An 18,713-nucleotide genomic window follows, 5' to 3' on the forward strand; every position below is an offset into this window, starting at 1 on the left:
TGGGAGTTATTAAGCACAGCCTGCAGGCCTGGCTGCTGTTGAACCCTGTGTTTAAACAGAAAATCTAATAAGGCAAAAGTGCATCTGTATTTTCTTGGTGAGAAACCTGCAAATCAATCTATTGCTGGTGCACTAATGCTGCTGTTTGCTTGCCTGCAACTGCTTTGGACTGCTTAAAAACTTTATAGTGGCCTTTTCATCATTTATGAGCCAATTGGCAATCTGGTCACAGTCTTATGCTCCTTCTCCCCCCGACCCCCGAACTTGGATTACCTGAAGGAAGAAGACAAGAAAGCCCTGAGGATAGGTTCCATGTCTCTACAACCAGAGTACTAAACTTCCACAAAATGTTGGAGTGTGAAGTCAATGTGTCAGTCGTTGGGGTGGGACAGATCTTCAAATGTAGTGTGCATGCCTTCTAGAATTGTGTCTAGAACTCAGTAGTCATAGGGTTAGCTACGATGTTTTAATAAAGCCTGGCCTGCCTAGATTGCTAGCTCCAGACATTTTCTCAAGACAATATAAAAATCTAAAATTTCATACAGAGTTTTCTGGATTTGATCCTTAAATAGTAACAACTAATTCGGGGATTTAAAAACATCTTTACAGACCAAACAAAAATACAAGCAAATCTAAGCCAAACTGTGCGAGGTTTGTGGCTTTTTGTTATCAACCTTTGTTTTTTGTTTTTTTTGTTTTTTGTTTTGTTTTGTTTTATAATTCTAAGTAAATGTTAGGAGAAATTTCCGGGACACAGAGATGTGTGCTGAAGTATCTTTATTTCCGAAACGTATTGCATCTTTCACATCTTCGCAAGGGGAACAGAAAGACAGAAAGGCTAACAAACGGCTGAGCCTCAGTATGAACAGAACTGCCCCGTGCTCCCCACCTTGGTCTGAGCACTAGATCCTCTGCTTTTCTTCCTCTTAATCCTCCCCTTCCCCCTGTCTGCTGTCTGGTGGATGAAGTACAGATGCAAAGTTCCCACAGGCACTCGGAGATTGCCAGCTGCACAGGAGCCAAATGCACATCTGTGCTCATTTGACAGCACCGCCTCTTATACAAGAAAACTTATCGGGGTCAAAAATAAGTGAGATGGTGAAAATATCAGAACAACCTTCAACTGGCCTTAGATGTAAAAAAATAAATTCCTTACAATCATTGGTATTTATTTACCTCCAGTTAAGGATGGCTTGCTTATGACATAATTCATAAATGTCAAGACAACCAATATAGTTAAGAACTCTGATTTTTAACAATAAAATTAAGACCTCCTACATAGACCAGCTTTCTCTGCCTCTGATATCTTTTGCTATTGAATGGTGAGCTGCCTTCCCCTTCTTGAACCCTTGTAACATCTGTAATGAGGGTCTTCAGACTGTGACCAGAGTTGGACTCTCAGGGTAGGAAGGAAGAAAGGGAAAACCATTTCGTCAGAGCATTCTGTGAATTAGAGTCCAAATGTTCTCACAGTCTAACTGGCAGCCTTGGTCCTGTTGGACTCCTGAGTGCGTGGTGCTGAATCAGACTGCCTCGACACTAAGCCAGGAGGAAAGGACTACCTCCACTCAACTTTTAACCATGGGTTTTTGCTTGCAGATATGGAACACTGAGGTCTCACCTCTCTTATTTTGGAAAAAAAATCACTTTCCTTTGCATTACATAGAAAAGTGGAAGTTTGGGACATGGGGCTAAAAAGCAACTGGAGAGGAAAGACAAAGAGTTGACGAGCAATCTGAGTAGTAGGTCTCCTGGGGAGGAGGTATCTAGATCTGAGAGTCAACTAGGACAAAATGAGAGCAGAGACAAATCTATTTTTTCCCTCTAGATCACCATAGGGAACCAATGTAATTTATTTACACACGATCTCAGGGGAGATGTTTTTAAATAGCTAGCTTGTCACCATCCATTTCTTCATCCTCCGTAATCACTCCGGCGCTCTCATCCCCAAGCAGAGTCAAACCTGCAAAAACAAAATGTAGACCTGCAATTACAAACATCCAATTGAAATATCAGGCAGCCCCTAAAGCCCCAAGACTGTTCTCAAAGGCACAGTGACTCAGAAATGCTTCCATGACTGGGGAGAACCAAATGACCTTATTAGACCTTTGCTGAGGTATTCAAGAGGACTCCATTCTGGACACAAGGGGAGATCTAAGCCATAGGTCACCTTCACCCCTGTGCACTATGGTAGGATAGAAGGCACAGGGATCTAGGAGTCTAACTGTTGGGGGCTTCCGTTTAGCCACTCTTTTAATGTAAATGGTGCAACCTAATGTTGGTTCATCTAAATGTTCTCTTCTCATGTGTAAATGAAAACACTAGTACTTATTACAAAGGGGCTTTACATCAATTAAATATGATGTTTGTAACATGCCTAGCAAAAATCCACATCTGTGGGACAGTGACATGGCTCAGGAGTAAAGGTGCTTGTCATGAACCCTGACAGCCTGAGTTTGATCTCTAGGACCCATATGGTGGAAAGGAGAGAATTAATTCCTACAGGTTGCCCTCTGATTCCACAGGCCCATTGTAGCGCATGTACTGCTTGCCCCACCCCACACCGTTCATAAATTTATGTTATAAAAAAGTTTAAAGCCACACCTACGATGAACTAAATGATATGTTTTTTCCATTTTAATTTTTCCATAATTTGCTAGTTTGTTTCTCTTCTAAGTCTAATAAAGTCAAGCCTAAAAGCACCAGAAAAAATATTGAGCTCTGAGTGTCTGCTCTCCTGTGTCAGCCCTTGGATGACAGAGCCCCCACACTTCACAACAAAGGGAAAGTATTAGAGGTCAGTGCATTTTCTAACACAGTATGGCCACACTTTAGAGCAATTCTTCATTTGAAGATAGAATTAAAATATCCTCCCCCCCTTTTTTTGGCAAAATACCAAGTTTTTTTTTTTTTAAACTGGCCTGTGAAATTCATAAGATTTTATTTAATTTCTTTCTTTCTTTCTTTTTTTAATATTTTATTTTTTGAAACAGGAAGAGGGCATCAGATTCCATTACAGATGGTTGTGAGACACCATGTGGTTGCTGGGAATTGAACTCAGGACCTCTGGAAAAGCAGTCAGTATTCTTAACCACTGAGCCATCCCTCCAGCCCCAATTTCTTCCTTCCTTCCTTCCTTCCTTCCTTCCTTCCTTCCTTCCTTCCTTCCTTCTTTCTTTCTTTCTTTCTTTCTTTCTTTCTTTCTTTCTTTCTTTCTCTTTCATTCTTCCCTCCCTCCTCCCTCCCTCCCTCCCTCCCTCCCTTCTTTCCTTCCTTCCTTCCTTCCTTCCTTCCTTCCTTCCTTCCTTCTTTCCTTCCTTCCTTCCTTCCTTCCTTTCTTCCTCTGTATCATTTCCCAGAGTTCATCAGTTCAGAAAAGGCCAGCAAAGGAGACTTCATTGATGCTGCCCACTCATGAAAGTAGGACCTCTTTAATAAATGACAAATGAGCCTGGGTAATTTCTGTCCCTTCCCTGTGGTCCCAGCCATGCTTCCTACCACAGCCTTACACTGCCTGCCTCTACTCCTCTCATTAGAGATTTTCCGGTCCACACAGCACTTCCTGAAGATCTCAGCTTGGGGACTGGAAGCTGTGCTCCGCAAGGGGCCTTTCTACAGCATTGGGTTCCACTCAACACCAGCAAATTAATGAAAACTATGTGTAGATCTTAATGATTATTCATTTGATTCAATTCCTAGTTTGTTTATATTTTTAACCAATTAGCTAGTATTTATTGGAGGAGAAAAATAATTTCAAGTCTGGCCAAAGCTAAGACTTTTGCATAAATCACTCATAAAACACAGTTGGAGACACTTCCTCCTATCACAGCTGCATAGAGTTCCATTTTTATTTAGAATTAAAACTAGTATGCCAGGGGCGTGTAGAATTAGCTATGTTGATGGGTCAAACTTCCCATCCTCCCTTCTTGGATATCTCTGTACATTAAACCGAATTTTGGGTAATTTAAAATAGACAAAAATCTTTACATTTCTATGATCAGCAACTTTCTAGCTACTTTGGGTTCCCTTGAAATGTAGTCCTTAAAAATCTGGGCCAGAATGAGGGAGGAGGTCCTGGGACAACAAGAATAGCAGGAACATATTAAATGGTAAAGGCTGGCCCTTCCTGAAATGGAACAACCTGCCCGCAGGGGCACAGAACATAATTTAATGAGCAGAATGAGCTCAGATTTTACATCAACACAGGTAAACATTGGTTGTAATAGGTTATAAGAGAACCATATGGGATATATTGTGTTTGGGTTGTTAATGGCTCTCCCAGTTACTGCTGATGTGTGGAGCTGGTGGAGCTGTTTGGATACAGGACCTATCAGTAGGAAATGAGATCACTGATCACTGGGAGAAGGCCCTTGAAGGACATTAGCATCCTATCACCAGCCTGTATTTCTGTTTCCTTTCCAAGCTACTACAAGGTGAAGTGCTTTGTTCTGCCATGTACCTCATTTTGCCGTGTTCATCAGTCCTACCACTTTGTTGCCGAAAAGGCAACAAAGCCAAGCAACTATGAAAATCTAAGGCAAACAAAACTTTCCTCTCTGTAAATTGATTTTCTCCAGTGTTTCTGTCACAGTGTTGGAAAGATGTCCATTACAGAACCTCAGCATAGTGTTGAATTTCTCTGTTCAGAGAACCCACATTGACATGGGCACATGCTACCGCTACATCTCCTGTCCTTGTCACTTCGAGCATTTGAGGACACTTTGAGCAACACTGATAGGATCTGTCTTCCTCCTGGTCTCTGTTCTCCCTGAGGAGTCAGAACTGTGTCTCTGAGGGGAGGAAGACATTAAAGCCAGAGCTCTTCCCTTGGTCATTGGTTCCCACTGAGGAGCTCACTCAACCCACCCAAGTCTCAGCTCACCTAATTGGGAAGATAATTTGCATTTCCTCAAGGGCTTGATGCTGTAAGAGAGACTTGGGCCTTCAACTTCTTTTTCCTTTTAATTCTTCCTGTGTGTACACATGCATGTGAGTCTACTTGTTTGTAGGTATATGTTTACGTGTGTGTGTGTGTGTGTGTGTGTGTGTGTGTGTGTGTGTGTGTAGAGGCAAGAGCTTTAGATAAAGTATTATCCATAATCACTCTCCATTTTATATACTGAGACAAGGTCTCTTAATCTGAAGCTCAACAGTTCAGCCAGGCTAGCAAGCCAACCTGCCTTTGGCATCCCTTGCCTTTACTTCATAAGCCCTGTGGATGCAGGCTCCACATCTACACCCAGATAAAAAGCTGGGTCTGGAGATCTAAACTCAAGCCCTATATTTTATCCACTGAGCCATTTCCTAAGCTCTTCACTCTATAGTTCTCCAACAATACCCTATAGACCTTCTGCCAAAATCATGGTTTGCACAGCCAGAATCCCTGAGCAACAGTCACGTTCTTGGATTCCCACACATCCAACATCTAGAACAAGACTCAGACATAGTAAAGATCTAGCAAATGTCAATTTCTTTCCTTCCTGTATAGAGCAGGATTTAGAGTTTAGGGAACTTGGCTGCTTGTAAGATGTTAGCATGTTAGGCCAAGAAATCTTGGTGTTGGGCCAAGATTTCTAGTCCTGGGTCTTTGTGCAGATTCTAAGCAATATCTCATCTAGGCACCATCCAAACCATAGCTATCCGCATTAAGTAGATGTTTCCCAAACTTTGAGAATCCCTTGCAAAGGTGTCATCTGTCCTCGTAAACCAAACCAAGGGATTTCCCCTGAGCAGAACAGGCATATGCCACTTTCAAAGGAGGTACTCTCTTTCCTTTGAATAAGCGCAATGTTTTGATTTCTGACTTCCAACTATCCCTTTGGTGTTCACTATTACCTGCTGTATTGTCCTAATTTTGTTTGGATATTTTTGCTTCCAATGTAGACCAAGTACTTCTTTTTCTCTAAACAGTTCTTGCTACCTTTTTTGACCAATCACAACCAACACTCTCTGCTATGCAGTTTTCAACTGTGGGCCAAGTTTGAACAAAGCCTGGGCCTGTCAGGGAAGCCTTAGAGGACTCCCCACAGAGGCTCCATTCAGGCAGTTGGACTTGTCAAATAAGCTCATTAACCTAAGGGAGTGAGATGGTTAGCATGAGATTTAGACGGGGATAGTGAATCCTTGTCCAGTTTCCACTTGCCAAGGGTTAATGAGATATGTCTCGATGGTGTGTTTACCTGTGAGTTCCTCTCAACAACCTTATTAGAACAAGCATGAGTCTTTCTGAATACCCGCCAAAAGGTTCTGTCCTTCTCAGCTTAACTAGCACGGTAGTTACTGCCAATTCTTTACATACTAAAAGATTCCAGAAATAAAGCACCTTAGCTAACAGAGTAAGAGAAGCTGGGACCATGCAGTGATGTCTGCCAATGACGGTCCTTACAGCAGAGCTTCCCTAACCAAGGAACTTCACTAAGTCTGCAGGGTCATGTGTGTGTGTGTGTGAGTGTGTGTGTGTGTGTGTGTGTGTGTGTGTGTGTGAGAGAGAGAGAGAGAGAGAGAGAGAGAGAGAGAGAGAGATCTGACATGTATTAAGATACCTATTGATATTTGTGCTTCTTCTCTCTCTTCTTCAATCTCTGTCTCATGTCTTGAAAATCAGTTCATCCACTTTGGGAAATTATCCCTGAGCCCTAGCATGCACAATCCATGTAAGATGGGGAAGCAGGAATTTCACCTCTTCTCAAGATCCCACTGACATTTGTTGTACCAGCAGAGTGACTCTGACCATGTCTGCTGAAGCAGGAGTTATTTCTCAGCTTCCTCCTTTTCCTCCTCCTCCTCTTCCTCCTCCCCTCCCCTCCTCCTCCTCCTCCTCCTCCCCCTCCCACTCCTCCTCCTCCCCCTCCCGCTCCTCCTCCTCCCGCTCCTCCTCCTCCTCCTCCTCCTCCTCCTCCTCCTCCTTCTCCTCCTTCTCTGAGTCAGCCCCTGGGGAACTACCAATGACAACAAACCCAGAAGGCAGCAGTAAATGTACTCTTCCCCTGGGCACGTGAGTGCAACCACAGCGTGCTCGGCCAGGACACAGGGCATGCCCCTCGCACCTCCAGATGGCAAGGCTCTAACGTGCTCCCATCCCTGTTGTGAATGTTCTATACCAACTTTTGTTGTTGTTGTTGTTGTTGTTACCTGTAACAAAGGGAGGCATGTGCAGGGCAGGTGTGTCTTTTCTCCTTGGCCTTTTCTGTTCCCCGTCAGTGTTATGGAGAGCTGGGCCTGTTTTGCCCTTTGGAATTCTCTCTTGAACATCATACCGTTTAATTAAGTGTTCTGAAATCACACCTGCATAGTTAGAGGAGCAGAAAGAGGAACAGGGTCACGTAGTCAAATTCACAGATCCTAATGCTGAAGTGTTATGCATAGGTACATTGTGGGCTGGTACCGGGAGAAGGCAAACAATGTAGCTTTCAAATTTGCTTTAAAGAAACAAGAAGAAAAGGTTTCCTATAAGTAAGTGAAAATAGTTGTTTATTATTATTATTATTATTATTATTATTATTATTAGGTGTTGTTAATGCCTGGTTTCATTTTGCCTGAGTTGCTGCCACTATCAATTATCTCAGACAAAAAAAAAAAAACAGGCAGAGAAATACCTCTGACTTTTCGGAGCTAAAGCAGTGAGGAAGGAGTCATATGTCCATCCTGCAATCTCTGAGGGACACTCCTTCATCCTGATTCCTTTGTCATTCCTCCACTATCATTGACTTTCACCCAGCTGCCTCCTGTGTAGGAGGAGAGGGGCTGGGCAGTGGTGACTCTTCACCATTTCATCCTTCTCTAATGGCTTCCTTTGCAAACGTTTCCACCATCACTCCTCGGACTCATATCCCATGATTCTGATCTAAGAACTTCCATGACGATGTTGCCTCTTGCTGAAAATTCTACCTAGGTGTGCACTGTTCACTTAGTGTCTCCCAAAACATGTTGTGAGTAGAAAGGATACAAAGCAAGTGGCCAGAAGTAAAGTAGATGGGGGAGAAGAAGCCTATCACAAGACATACTTGAAGGTGCAATAGAAATGTTAGCCTGGCCTCCATTGCCATTCCAGCTTCCTCCATGGTCTGGTGACACCTGGGACAGAGGAAGGCCCATCTCATGTGACCTTCCCCATTAATCCTCCATCCTGATGTCGCCCCATGCCTGCTGGATGTAGATGCTCATGGTAACTTCAGAAGCCTGTGGGAACTCTATTCTCCATGTGTTGATGATATCAGGTCTTATGAGCCTGCCATTGCAGCCACCCAGAGCAGCATGTCTCATCCCTTACCTGGTATGAAAGGCGGGATGTGCAATGCTGGTGTATCTTTCCTTCTGGGTTTCTTTTGATCTGACTCAGCATTCAGAGTGGCCTGTACATTCTTCCCCTTTCTTGGCTTCTTTTTCAGGTCACAGTCCTTAATGAACTGGTCTGAAAGGTCATCTGGTTTCAAAGAGGAAATGGGTTCAAAGAGGAAAAGGAATAACACAATTAACTCTTGAGTCAAAACTGATTGGTTGTTAACCACATTTGATGTTAGGGACAAAGGCCATTTAGCCAGAAAAGTATTTATTTTTATTAAATCAATGGAAGACTCGAATACACTTGCATATGTTTGTACATAAAACAGAACATTAGAACTCAGTAAAGCTCAAAAAGTGTTTTAACAGTTATTTTTGTTTTATGTGTGTGGGTGGGTGTTTTGCCTGCATGGATGCCTGTGCATGTAGTTCCTAGAGAGGCCAGAAGAGGGCACTGGTATCCCCTGAGGGGACTAGAGTTCTGTATGGTCCTGAATTGTTTCATTGTTGGCGGAAGAGTGAACTTAACCACTGAACCATCTCTCCAGCCCCCTGGTAAAACTTTAAATTTAGAGGAATCAGGAAAATTATCAAGGCAAAGACAAGCAGAAAAATGTGACAAAGCTTGAGCTGAATTTTTGCAGCTCAAGTGAACAGTAGGTTCACTGTTCACTGTCCAGCCTCTTTTGCTCAAGAATCATTTTCTTTAAATGCTCACAAGCCCAGGGTAATACATGCTCCTAGATCCTGGTTTGTTTCGCTAGGGTATAAGGTGAATCTCTTACTTGCTTAATCTCTGTGGGCTGCCGAGTCCTCTTGAAAAGCCCTACTCAGAATTTCAGCATCTACCTTCGTCTCTGCCCCATGTTTTTGCAAGTGTCCTCTTTATAAAGTTATAAAATTATAATGCTGTTTTCTGTCTGGTTGCTTTACTTTTCACAGCCATGATTACTAGATCCGGTACAGCCCAGCTTCTGCATTACGTCTTCTCACAGGTGATGACTCCAGACCAGTCACATGGCTCCTGAAAGCCTTGTCTAGCCTGCATCTTAAACCCAGGCATCTTTGTCTGCTCTGCTTTGCATTTCTCTGCCATTGCTCAAGCCCTGATCCATTGTTCTGAAATTATTAATCCCTGTAGTCTCCCACTCCAGACAGTGTCTTCAAGAAGACAAAGATCACACACTTTGGGGAATTTCATTCTAAATTGCATCTCTCTCCAACGAATGTGCTCTAAATGCAAGTTGAACTAACGCTGATCCGAGTTCACATCCTTAGCCTCTCATTTGCTGATTCTGAAAACTCAGGATTTAATTTCTAGACACACCGACAATGTCACCATTGTTTAAGTGGAGGTGACATCAGTGTGCATGTGTTTTGGATGTCTGATCCGTGTCACCTTCGCAGTACCCCACCCATCCTGCCATCACTGAATCTGAGCTGCCAGCGGATCTGCAGGAAGTCCCAACCTTCTGAGTCTTTGTTAATCCCAGCTCTGACTATTTTTTCTAATTTCCCAAATATTAGTAGCATTTTTTTTTGCTTAGGTAATATTTTAAAGGATGATGTCAGTATTATTTCTGATATTACTTTGGTTTTTTTTTTAAATCATTTTAGCAGTCACAAGTACATGTTTACTCAATATGTCCTGGAATGAATGGAGTCAAACAGACTTAGTATAGAGAGCTATTCTATTCTGACTCTACAAAGAAACTGCATGTTTTCTTTAAAGCTGATTAACTGTGGCCTGGATGCAATCTGGGCATTTCTAGAAATATGAAAAAGAATATGCAGAATCCAGAGATGGATTTGATTTAACCCTTCAGTACTTCCCTGCCCCTCCCCCTCTCTTGTCTTTTCCTTGTTTGCCCCCCTTTCCTTCTCCCTTCCCATCCCATCCCAAGAACTCTCTGTGTATCCCAGGCTGGCCTTGAACTTGTGATATTTTTGCCTCACTCTCCTAAGTGCTGGGATTATAGGTGCATATGGCTATACATGGCTTCCCCTTTTCTTTTCATACATTTCTTTGGGGGAAATGTCCAGATAAGTTACTTTAAAATATTAAAGACTAAATATATAAACCTTTCAATTCAATTTTGTGGGTCCAGAGATATCCAGACATCATTTGTGATTCCATCCAGACATTTTTAAACCACCTACTGTCTGTCAAAACATTCATTAGAGTCTAGAAATACAATGGTAAGAAGTTGTCTTTGTCTCCTCCATAGTCCACATGTTTTGAAAAGTCACACTAGGAACACTCAGTAACTACACACCACACACACACATCATCAGCCATCCCCATATAAGAACATAAGAGAAAAAATCCACATGTCCTGATTCTCTTTGGTGACACTGAGAAGTCAGCTTTTCCTTTAAATGGAAGACATTGATAATGTTACCAACAGCCTCAATCTAATCAATACTTTACTGAGATTGTACTTTCTGAGGGCCCTGGGCTGTGTGAAGTTCACCTACATGTGAAAATAAGTGTGCGGAGATTGTCCTGGAGTCGCTGCACATGTAGACTCTTCCAGCATCTCAGTGCCCATGTTTTGCCAGTTGTTCAATATTCATCTCATTCCGGGACAAATGACTCATTTAATCCCCACACTAAGCCTGTGGTTGTTCAATTTCCATCTTCTGTTTGCAGATGTGACCAGGTTATTGATAAGGATCACGCTAAGTCTTGGAGCTACTCATCTTGATTGTCAGCCTGGCTGACACTGTAATTCTTCAAAGTTGTTACCACATAGTGGCTTATTTCCCTTCCCCGTGTTAGACGCACTAAAGGTATTGATTGACTGATGTTTAGGATGGGTGCTCCCCAGCTGTGGGGTCCCTGAAGGCATGGCTTGCATATGAATCTGTTAGGGGTGGGCTACCATCCGAGCCCAAGGTGCTACTCTGCACCTAGTGCAGAGAGCGAGACATTTGTTTCAATTTTGACTTTCATTTCAATTGTAATTTTCCCTATTTTTTGGAGGAATCCTGAACATAAAATTTCTTGAAGGCAATCGAGGAGAGGGGAGATGAGAGGAGTCATAGCCAGACGAGGCATTAACAAGGCTATGAATATGCAAGAGGCCCATCCATCAAAAGTCTGAGTGTCTCATTTTTAGAAATGGGTAGAGGCAGAAATGTTTTTGGTGTTTTCATTACAAAGGTTATGCAAAAAGTCAGTTCTGGAAAGGAAACAGATTGACAATAAAGCAGAAAGGGGCTATTTAAAATTCTGTCTTGATAGGCAAAGAGAGATATTTGAAATATTTTATTGGCGCTGCACATGGGGTTTAAGTGTGCTGGAAAATACTGGAAACAAGCTATATTGCCACATTCCATTTATTGCCTCAAAAATGCTCTGCCTGGGACTCTGTCAGAACCGAAACACAGGACAATGCTTCTCTGCACCCCCCCCCCAATTTGGATGAACTTCTCTCCAGTACTTCAGCTAATATTTATGTGGTGGACCCCACAGACCCATGGCTATTTGCCTGTCCATCTGGTATAGACTGTCACCAGAAGGCACCAGCTATTGGATTTCAGGGGCCTCTCCCTCAGACTTGCCTGAAAGCACAGTATGGCAAAGAACTCTCCTGTGGCTTACAGGACAGACGCTGCAGATGGAGTCTTTACCTGAGTGACTGCAGTGAAGATCGAGCTTGTCCAGTATGTCTTCTGAAAGCTCCAGAGGCTGCACTGGCTCAGTGGCCATCATCTCAGTGGACATCCTCAGTTGAGAGAGAGAGAGAGAGAGAGAGAGAGACTTTTCTGGCACTGGAAAAGTTAAAAACAGTATCTAAGTATGTAAGTATACTTCTGTTCATTTATTCACTTATTTAATAAATACATTAAACATCAAGTGATTATTATTACAGATCCCATCTCAATCCTATTTTCATGTATTCTTCTTATAGTTTATTGATAAATTTGAAATGTAAGACAAAATAAAGCAACACAGACACACACACACACACACACACACACGGTCATCTCTCTCCCTACTTGAAAGTGCTGCATGTCAAATCTTTATTATTTGCCTATTTAAGGGTTCATGAAGCTAATCAAGTTCGAATTAGAAATGAGTTGGCTAAGAGTTAAAGCAAACATCCAGCATCCATCAAGTGCATTTTCCGTGCTGAGTTCTGTAGAGTGTGAATATATCTACGTAACAAACGAAGAACGGGAGCCCACAAGTTCACTTAATTTGTTTAGTTGTCACACGTCGTCTTAGTTACGTGTAGATTAAAATCTAGTCCTAGTGAATTCTTGGCACTTTAGTCTCTTAAAAACAAATAAAATCCTCTGAACCCCGAGTTAACTAAGGCTCTTGGGTCTTCATAACTGAAACTTATGAAGTAACTCAGCTGCCTCCTCATGTATCCGTGAGGACAGCAGATACCCAGAGAGGAAAAGCTTGATCTTTGTGAGTATTTCTATTCCCTTCCTAGGAATCCCTGACATAAAAGCATATCCCTTCCTGTCCCTGGATACCTGTCTTTCCTGGAACACAAATGCGTGATCTTTCCCAGTGATTAGTTATAGCCTTGCCCAGGAGAAGTGAAACTCTGCACGGACACATGTCAAGTTTGCTTGAGAAATGCGTTAGCTGAGGTTCTGAGAAACTCTTCGTTCGAGTCTGTGTCTTGGGTTCCCTTCTGATAATTTATTGCCAGTGTCCGTAATAGCAAGGATAGGAACAGAGAGAAATGAACAAGGTCAAAATGACCAAACTGATGCTCTCCTCATGCCAGTCTTGTCCCTACAACAGCCAGAGGAACCACAGACCAGCCACAACAACAGTCTGGGAGCTCAGACTGAGCTAACTCCTTCCCTCTGAAGATTAAGTCACTGCTCCCTGGGAAGACTGAGGGATTCTCCCCCAAGAGCTGAGATCATTGCAGAGCAGATGGGCCATTAGCTGATCACTTGAGCCTGGCTTTTAGTGTCACTCTTAGCGAACTGATTGTGTGAGTGACTTCAGCAGACAATTTAGACCACTGTTCCTAGTGTCTGGGTATAGTCTGCCAACTTCCTAGAACCATAAGGAAGTGTGTCATAACTGTCCATAGGCTATCCCCTTGTGCCGGTAGTTTTGAAAAGAAGAATGTCACCAAGGAAGGCTGAGCTCTATGCTAAGGGTTGCAGGAAATGTGGCCCTATTTCATGATACTTTCTCCTCTCTGTAATGTCACAGGTGTGTTGAAAATCACCCACAGTGATCTGCTGTGACCATCCATCCTCAAAACAAACTGAGGTTTAGGGAGTTTAAACTGACCTGCCAGTAGTCATGTATTCACAACCAGAATCATTACAGAGATCCGGGCCCTTAGTGTACACTTGCCAAATTGCTCTGTGATGCTACCTTTCTCCCCTACAACCTAAAGCAAATTACTATTTATACTGGGTTCATATCTCCTGTGAGCCCAGTAGTTGGTATTTTTTACTTTAAACCTGTGTTTTTAAGCCAAAGAGGCTTGAAGAAATAACACCTTTCCCACAGAGTCCCTGTGAAGATGATGCTGGCTCGCCTCATGTTTAACACGTTGAAGGTACTTTCTATTGGGTAGTTATTGTTCTGTACCAATGACAATTGATGAGGAGCAGCTGCATAACTGAAAAATCCCCAGGAAACAGTAGAGACTTCTCTTTCATGTCGATGTTGAGCTGGGGGAGAACCTGCCCTCATCTGAGATAAGCAGTTTTATCAGCCATGGACCACAACTGGAAGGACCTACCCACTGCTAGTTGAAGAATCAGCTGGAGATGTCAGGATCCCCTGGACAGGCTGGGGCAGCCAATGCCTCAGCACATATTGGGTGAGGGTTCCTCTCAAAGATAAATCATTTAGTTTTGTCATAGGAAAAGCAATTCTACTTTAAGTCAGTCTGGTTAAAATCTAGCTGGGGTGGAGTAGGATACTGTTTGATAGGAGGGGCTAGAAGGCTGTTTTCTGAGCTGGGGTTTTATATTACAACAATATCAAAGATGTTTGACAGAAGCATGTTTTGACCAGGGGATTACAAGACACTTTATGATATCTTGGGTGATGTCCTTGTGACAGTCCTGTCATGAAAGCTTCAAAGAAAACAACAAATAGTAATGATGATGGAGTGTCTGGATTCAGAATTGTCTCATTGATGGAGGTCACTTATCTCTGCGTGTTGAGTGTTGATGTGAGAGAACCACGCAGTCCGGCCTGGCTCTCCACTGCTATTCTCAGGGGAAAGGAAGCTCCCTAACATGGTACCAGAGTCTGTCTCATTCTGCTCCCCACCCTATGCATGCATTGTCTCTTTAACTCCCTGTGTCTCAGTTTTCATGCAGGACCCTGCACTTGTCATGATGACCAGAAAAGGTTTCTATGACTCTGTTGGCTGCTCTCTGTAATTTGGGGAGGGGGGATCTGAGAAACAAATTACTTTTGTTTTAAACTGAATAGTTGGTTCCCCTGGGTCTAAAGATTCCAACCTCAATGTTAAGGAGACTTTACATTCAGGGCGTTTAACCTTTAGTTAGGGTTTGTGACTTTGTCATTTTCTTGCTTCATCCAGCCTCAGCAGGGTCTCTGAATTTTTGCTCTCACCCACTGATGAGTATCAGCAATGGCCCACCCACCCTCAGCTGAGGCCAAACATGCTGTGGAAACCAGGACATTTTCATTATGTAAGACTCCGAGAAGGGCCTCGGGGAGTCCCTGCCATCTCATGTATTATTTCTACGGCCAACGTCAAGCATTCACCACGAAGGCTGCACGGGCGGAAGCCATGAAGATTCATATCCTCTCAGGGCAGGTTCTGCTACTAAATGAGTTTTGGCGAACCATATAACAACCACACTGTCCTTTGTCCTTTCTACATTTCAGATGTCTCAGAGATAAAAGGCTGAATAGCTGAAGTCTTTTCTTGGTGGTTACTTGAGAGAATGAATGCGGGTTGCCCATGGGAAGTGTGTACTAGACCAACAGTCTTAACTTTAGGATCTTGGGGACATTTCCAGGACTCCATATGTTACGGTCTTGCAACTTCCTTACTACCTCTTTTCATAAGGGACGGAGCCTTTCTCTCCTCTGGAATTCATACGAATGCAAATGCCGTAGTCCTGGTGATAGCTGTCACCCAGCTAGGCACCAGGGAAGGTATCTCTTTAAGTTGCAAAAGAGCCAGAGGGACATCATATATCCGCACAGCTATGAAATCCCAGATGCACACTTTGCTGAGGCCAGTCTCCGATCACACAGGCTACTTTCAAGGGGACATCTGTTCTACTTCTGCAGCTCAGTTTGAGGTTACAAGCTAGCCCGGGCACTATGTTCCCTTAAGAAGGTAAGGATATACATTTTAACACATGGGCAGAAAATTGCCCCAAAAGTGACACACTGTGGAAGCCTAGACAGAAGCAGTTTTGGTTACCTTCCTCACTCTTGCTGGAAAGCGAGGTGTTATCTTGCAAAATTAGCTTTCATGTCTGCACACTTGGTCCTAGACAAAAGGCCAAGAAATCGAGAGCTGAGTGTACCAGGGACTCTTCCCGGAAGAACTGGGCTCGTAAGAGGACCAGTGTCCAGCCAGAAGCCAGGCACACACTGACCCTTCTGTGGGTGGATGCCTTCTTTGCTCACTTATTCCCTGTAATTAGGATACTTATATTTAAATTAATCTAAATTGTCATACCAATCTCATCCCAGTGCCAGACTTTTCCAAAGCTGCTAATGAAATTAGCACAACCGAAGGCGCAGACAGACCAAAAGCGGAGAACACCTATTTCCAGGCCTCAGGATCAAGAGAAGCAAGTCCCAGGATCTAATTGACACTGTGTTAGCCATATAACATTCTAAGGGTCATCCTCCACACAACCAGGTCTAGCTTTATTTGATGCAATGAAAGTTTTGGAAAGACTATATCGACAGCCCAGCTTAAGCCTGGTCAGCCTCTCCTCTGGCTCTGCACACTGTGCCAATCTCTTTTGAACTGAGGATTGAACTCAAGTCCCAGAGTACCACATGTGCAGATAGAACTCCTTTATGTGGAGACCTAACCTTGCATGTAGTCTTCTTCATAATCCAACTGTGCTGTGAAGTAAGATGTGAGGATATACAGAGACAAGCACATTTTGCCAAGACCTCCAGGGCCTCCATGAGTATGAAGACCCGCCACATTCAGCTCCAAGCTTCACTGATTTGTTTGGGAGGACACAGACTATCACAGAGCTCAAGACCCCCACGCCCTCAGCAAACTGATGTAACAATTGTGATTTCGTCTGCCCCAGGGAGCCCCAGTTTAGCCTTCCTCCGTAAAGAACATGCAATGCCACCAGCACGCTTTGCTTTGTCCCACCAAACACAAGGAAGCACTAAGTTACTGGAAGCTGGCTGTGTTTCTCTTTTAATCACCAAACTTCCTGGGTAAAAATCCAAAGCACTTACCGATCAGTATAGGTGCTGAGCCGAGAAGGCAAAGGCTAGGTAGTTCTTCTCACCCTCACTGTGCTGGGGCTCTACTCCTCGGCTGTACTGGCTGCCGCTGCCCTACTCCAGCTCCTCTTATCTAGGGACCAGCTGCCGTGGTTGCCATGGGGATGCTCTGTTTCTCAGGCACCAGGGCAAGGGGGATGGAGAGAGAACAATAACTAACTTGGTCATCCCTGCTCTCTGCAGCAATAATTGTATTTTACAAACAACAGCGGCACTCAGAGTCTACATTGAGTTCTTAGTGTAAGTGTCAGGGAAATCAATACAAACCAACTCCACTTGGAATCCTACTTAAAATTCAGAGGCAGGTTTAAAAACTGTTTTTCAGGGGTAGGGTTGCCTGGAATTGCAAATATAGAAACTGAGGCACAAAGGGTAGCAACTTATCACTGAGGGGTCACAGCAAATTGCAGTATTTAGGTTGGTGTCAGTTGAATCCAGAGCTTGTTGTCGTGATGAGGAAAGGTATAATGATGGCACCTCTTACTAACTCTTACAGATTGTTAGCATTCTCCAGTGCCAGGCATTCTTCCAGTCTCATTAGCCCTAACAGCCTTAAAGGGAACAGCCTTGGCAATTTCCATCTGAACAGGAGAGTGAAGCCGAGAGGCCAGACCATCGCCAAAGATCACATATTTATTCAGGAGGACACGAAGTCTCTTGAAACTCAAGACCCCATGACACTTGCAAGACTGACAAGAAAGTGCTCTTACCATTAGCAAACAGCAAAGGGAGGGTTCAAATCCAGTAACTGATACTAATTCCCTGTTGCTGGCCTTTCCATCCTACTACTTGTCCAGGAGCATTTCAAACAGCATAAAGCAAAAGATTGTCTTGTCTACACCGTTTGGTGGCCGAGAAAGCTGTATTCTTTCAAAGAAACCAAATGAAATGTTCCAAAGCCAAAAATCATATGTGTACCACCAAAGGCTTGGTCTCAAGTAAGCGGGTAAGACACACTGGTCTGTTCAGAGGAAAGCTCTATATTCTGGGTCAGCTGATGCCTAGTACCAGAATTAAACAAATGAGCAAACAAACAATGCCCCCTACCCCCAAAGACTTCCTGTACAAAGATAGAGGCCTTTAATCTCAGCACTTGGAAGGCAGAACTCAGGTGGATCTCTGTGAGTTCGAGGCCAGCTTGGTCTACAGAGTGAGTTCCAGAACATCTAGGGCTACGCAGAGAAACCTTATCTCCAAAACCCAAACAATATCAACAGCATCAACAATGAGGATGACAACAGCAAAAGCTCAAAACAATGAAAAACAAACCAAAACCCAAACCAAAACAACCAATCAACCAACTAATCAAACAAAAGATGAAGACTGCCAAAGGATCGCTTGGGAAGGAAGGCCCTCATGTTAAGGGACAGTTACAGGAAACAGTTCCCCGCTTCCAGCTGCTTGTCACCTAACCAACAGCCTTGCCGGACACTCTATTAGCAGTATCTTGATTTAAACATGAGTGGAAAGTATACACTTTCTCCCAAAATGCTTAAGATTTTGTTTCAAATGTCTTTTTGAAGTAGCCATAAGTTATAATACTTTTTTTTTAGTTTACATAATTCGACAAATCTTATTAACACTGAACATTTTTTGCTGTCTTTTCAGACATTTGAGAGTGTAACTCATTGTACTGTTTAGAAAATCACTTCAAATAAAAACAACTCATAGCACAGAAATATAAAGAAATAATTCAGAAGGAATTCTTACAAACCCTAGGCAGTTTCTCACCAATGCAGACATCTTAATAAACTATAACAATATCAGAGTGACCTCATAGTATTGATGTTATGATATTCAGACCATTTTTGACATCAAATGACTCCCTCAGCAGGCATGTGTTTGGATAAACCTACCTCTCACTAACTAACCTGTTCCTTTACTACCAGTTTGTTCTATATTTCTGGGATTTTGTTATTTCAACAATTTGATGAGCATGGAGTCCTGCAGAAGAAGGCTT

The 18,713-nt window shown here is 43.1% G+C and overlaps 1 protein-coding gene across 1 annotated transcript; it reads right to left on the minus strand.

The window, feature by feature from the left end:
- Positions 1-1,883: 1,883 nt before the first annotated feature.
- Positions 1,884-12,010, minus strand: Ppp1r17 (protein phosphatase 1 regulatory subunit 17). The gene is made up of 4 exons (XM_028758339.1): positions 11,917-12,010; positions 8,270-8,422; positions 7,132-7,284; positions 1,884-1,963 (listed from the first exon to the last, which is right to left on the minus strand). The coding sequence occupies exons 1-4, from the start codon at positions 12,008-12,010 to the stop codon at positions 1,884-1,886; spliced, it is 480 nt and encodes a 159-aa protein (XP_028614172.1).
- Between the last annotated feature and the right edge of the window lie 6,703 nt (positions 12,011-18,713).

This window comes from Grammomys surdaster, unplaced genomic scaffold (assembly GCF_004785775.1).
Source record: "Grammomys surdaster isolate TR1022 unplaced genomic scaffold, NIH_TR_1.0 126197, whole genome shotgun sequence".
NCBI lineage: Eukaryota > Metazoa > Chordata > Mammalia > Rodentia > Muridae > Grammomys > Grammomys surdaster.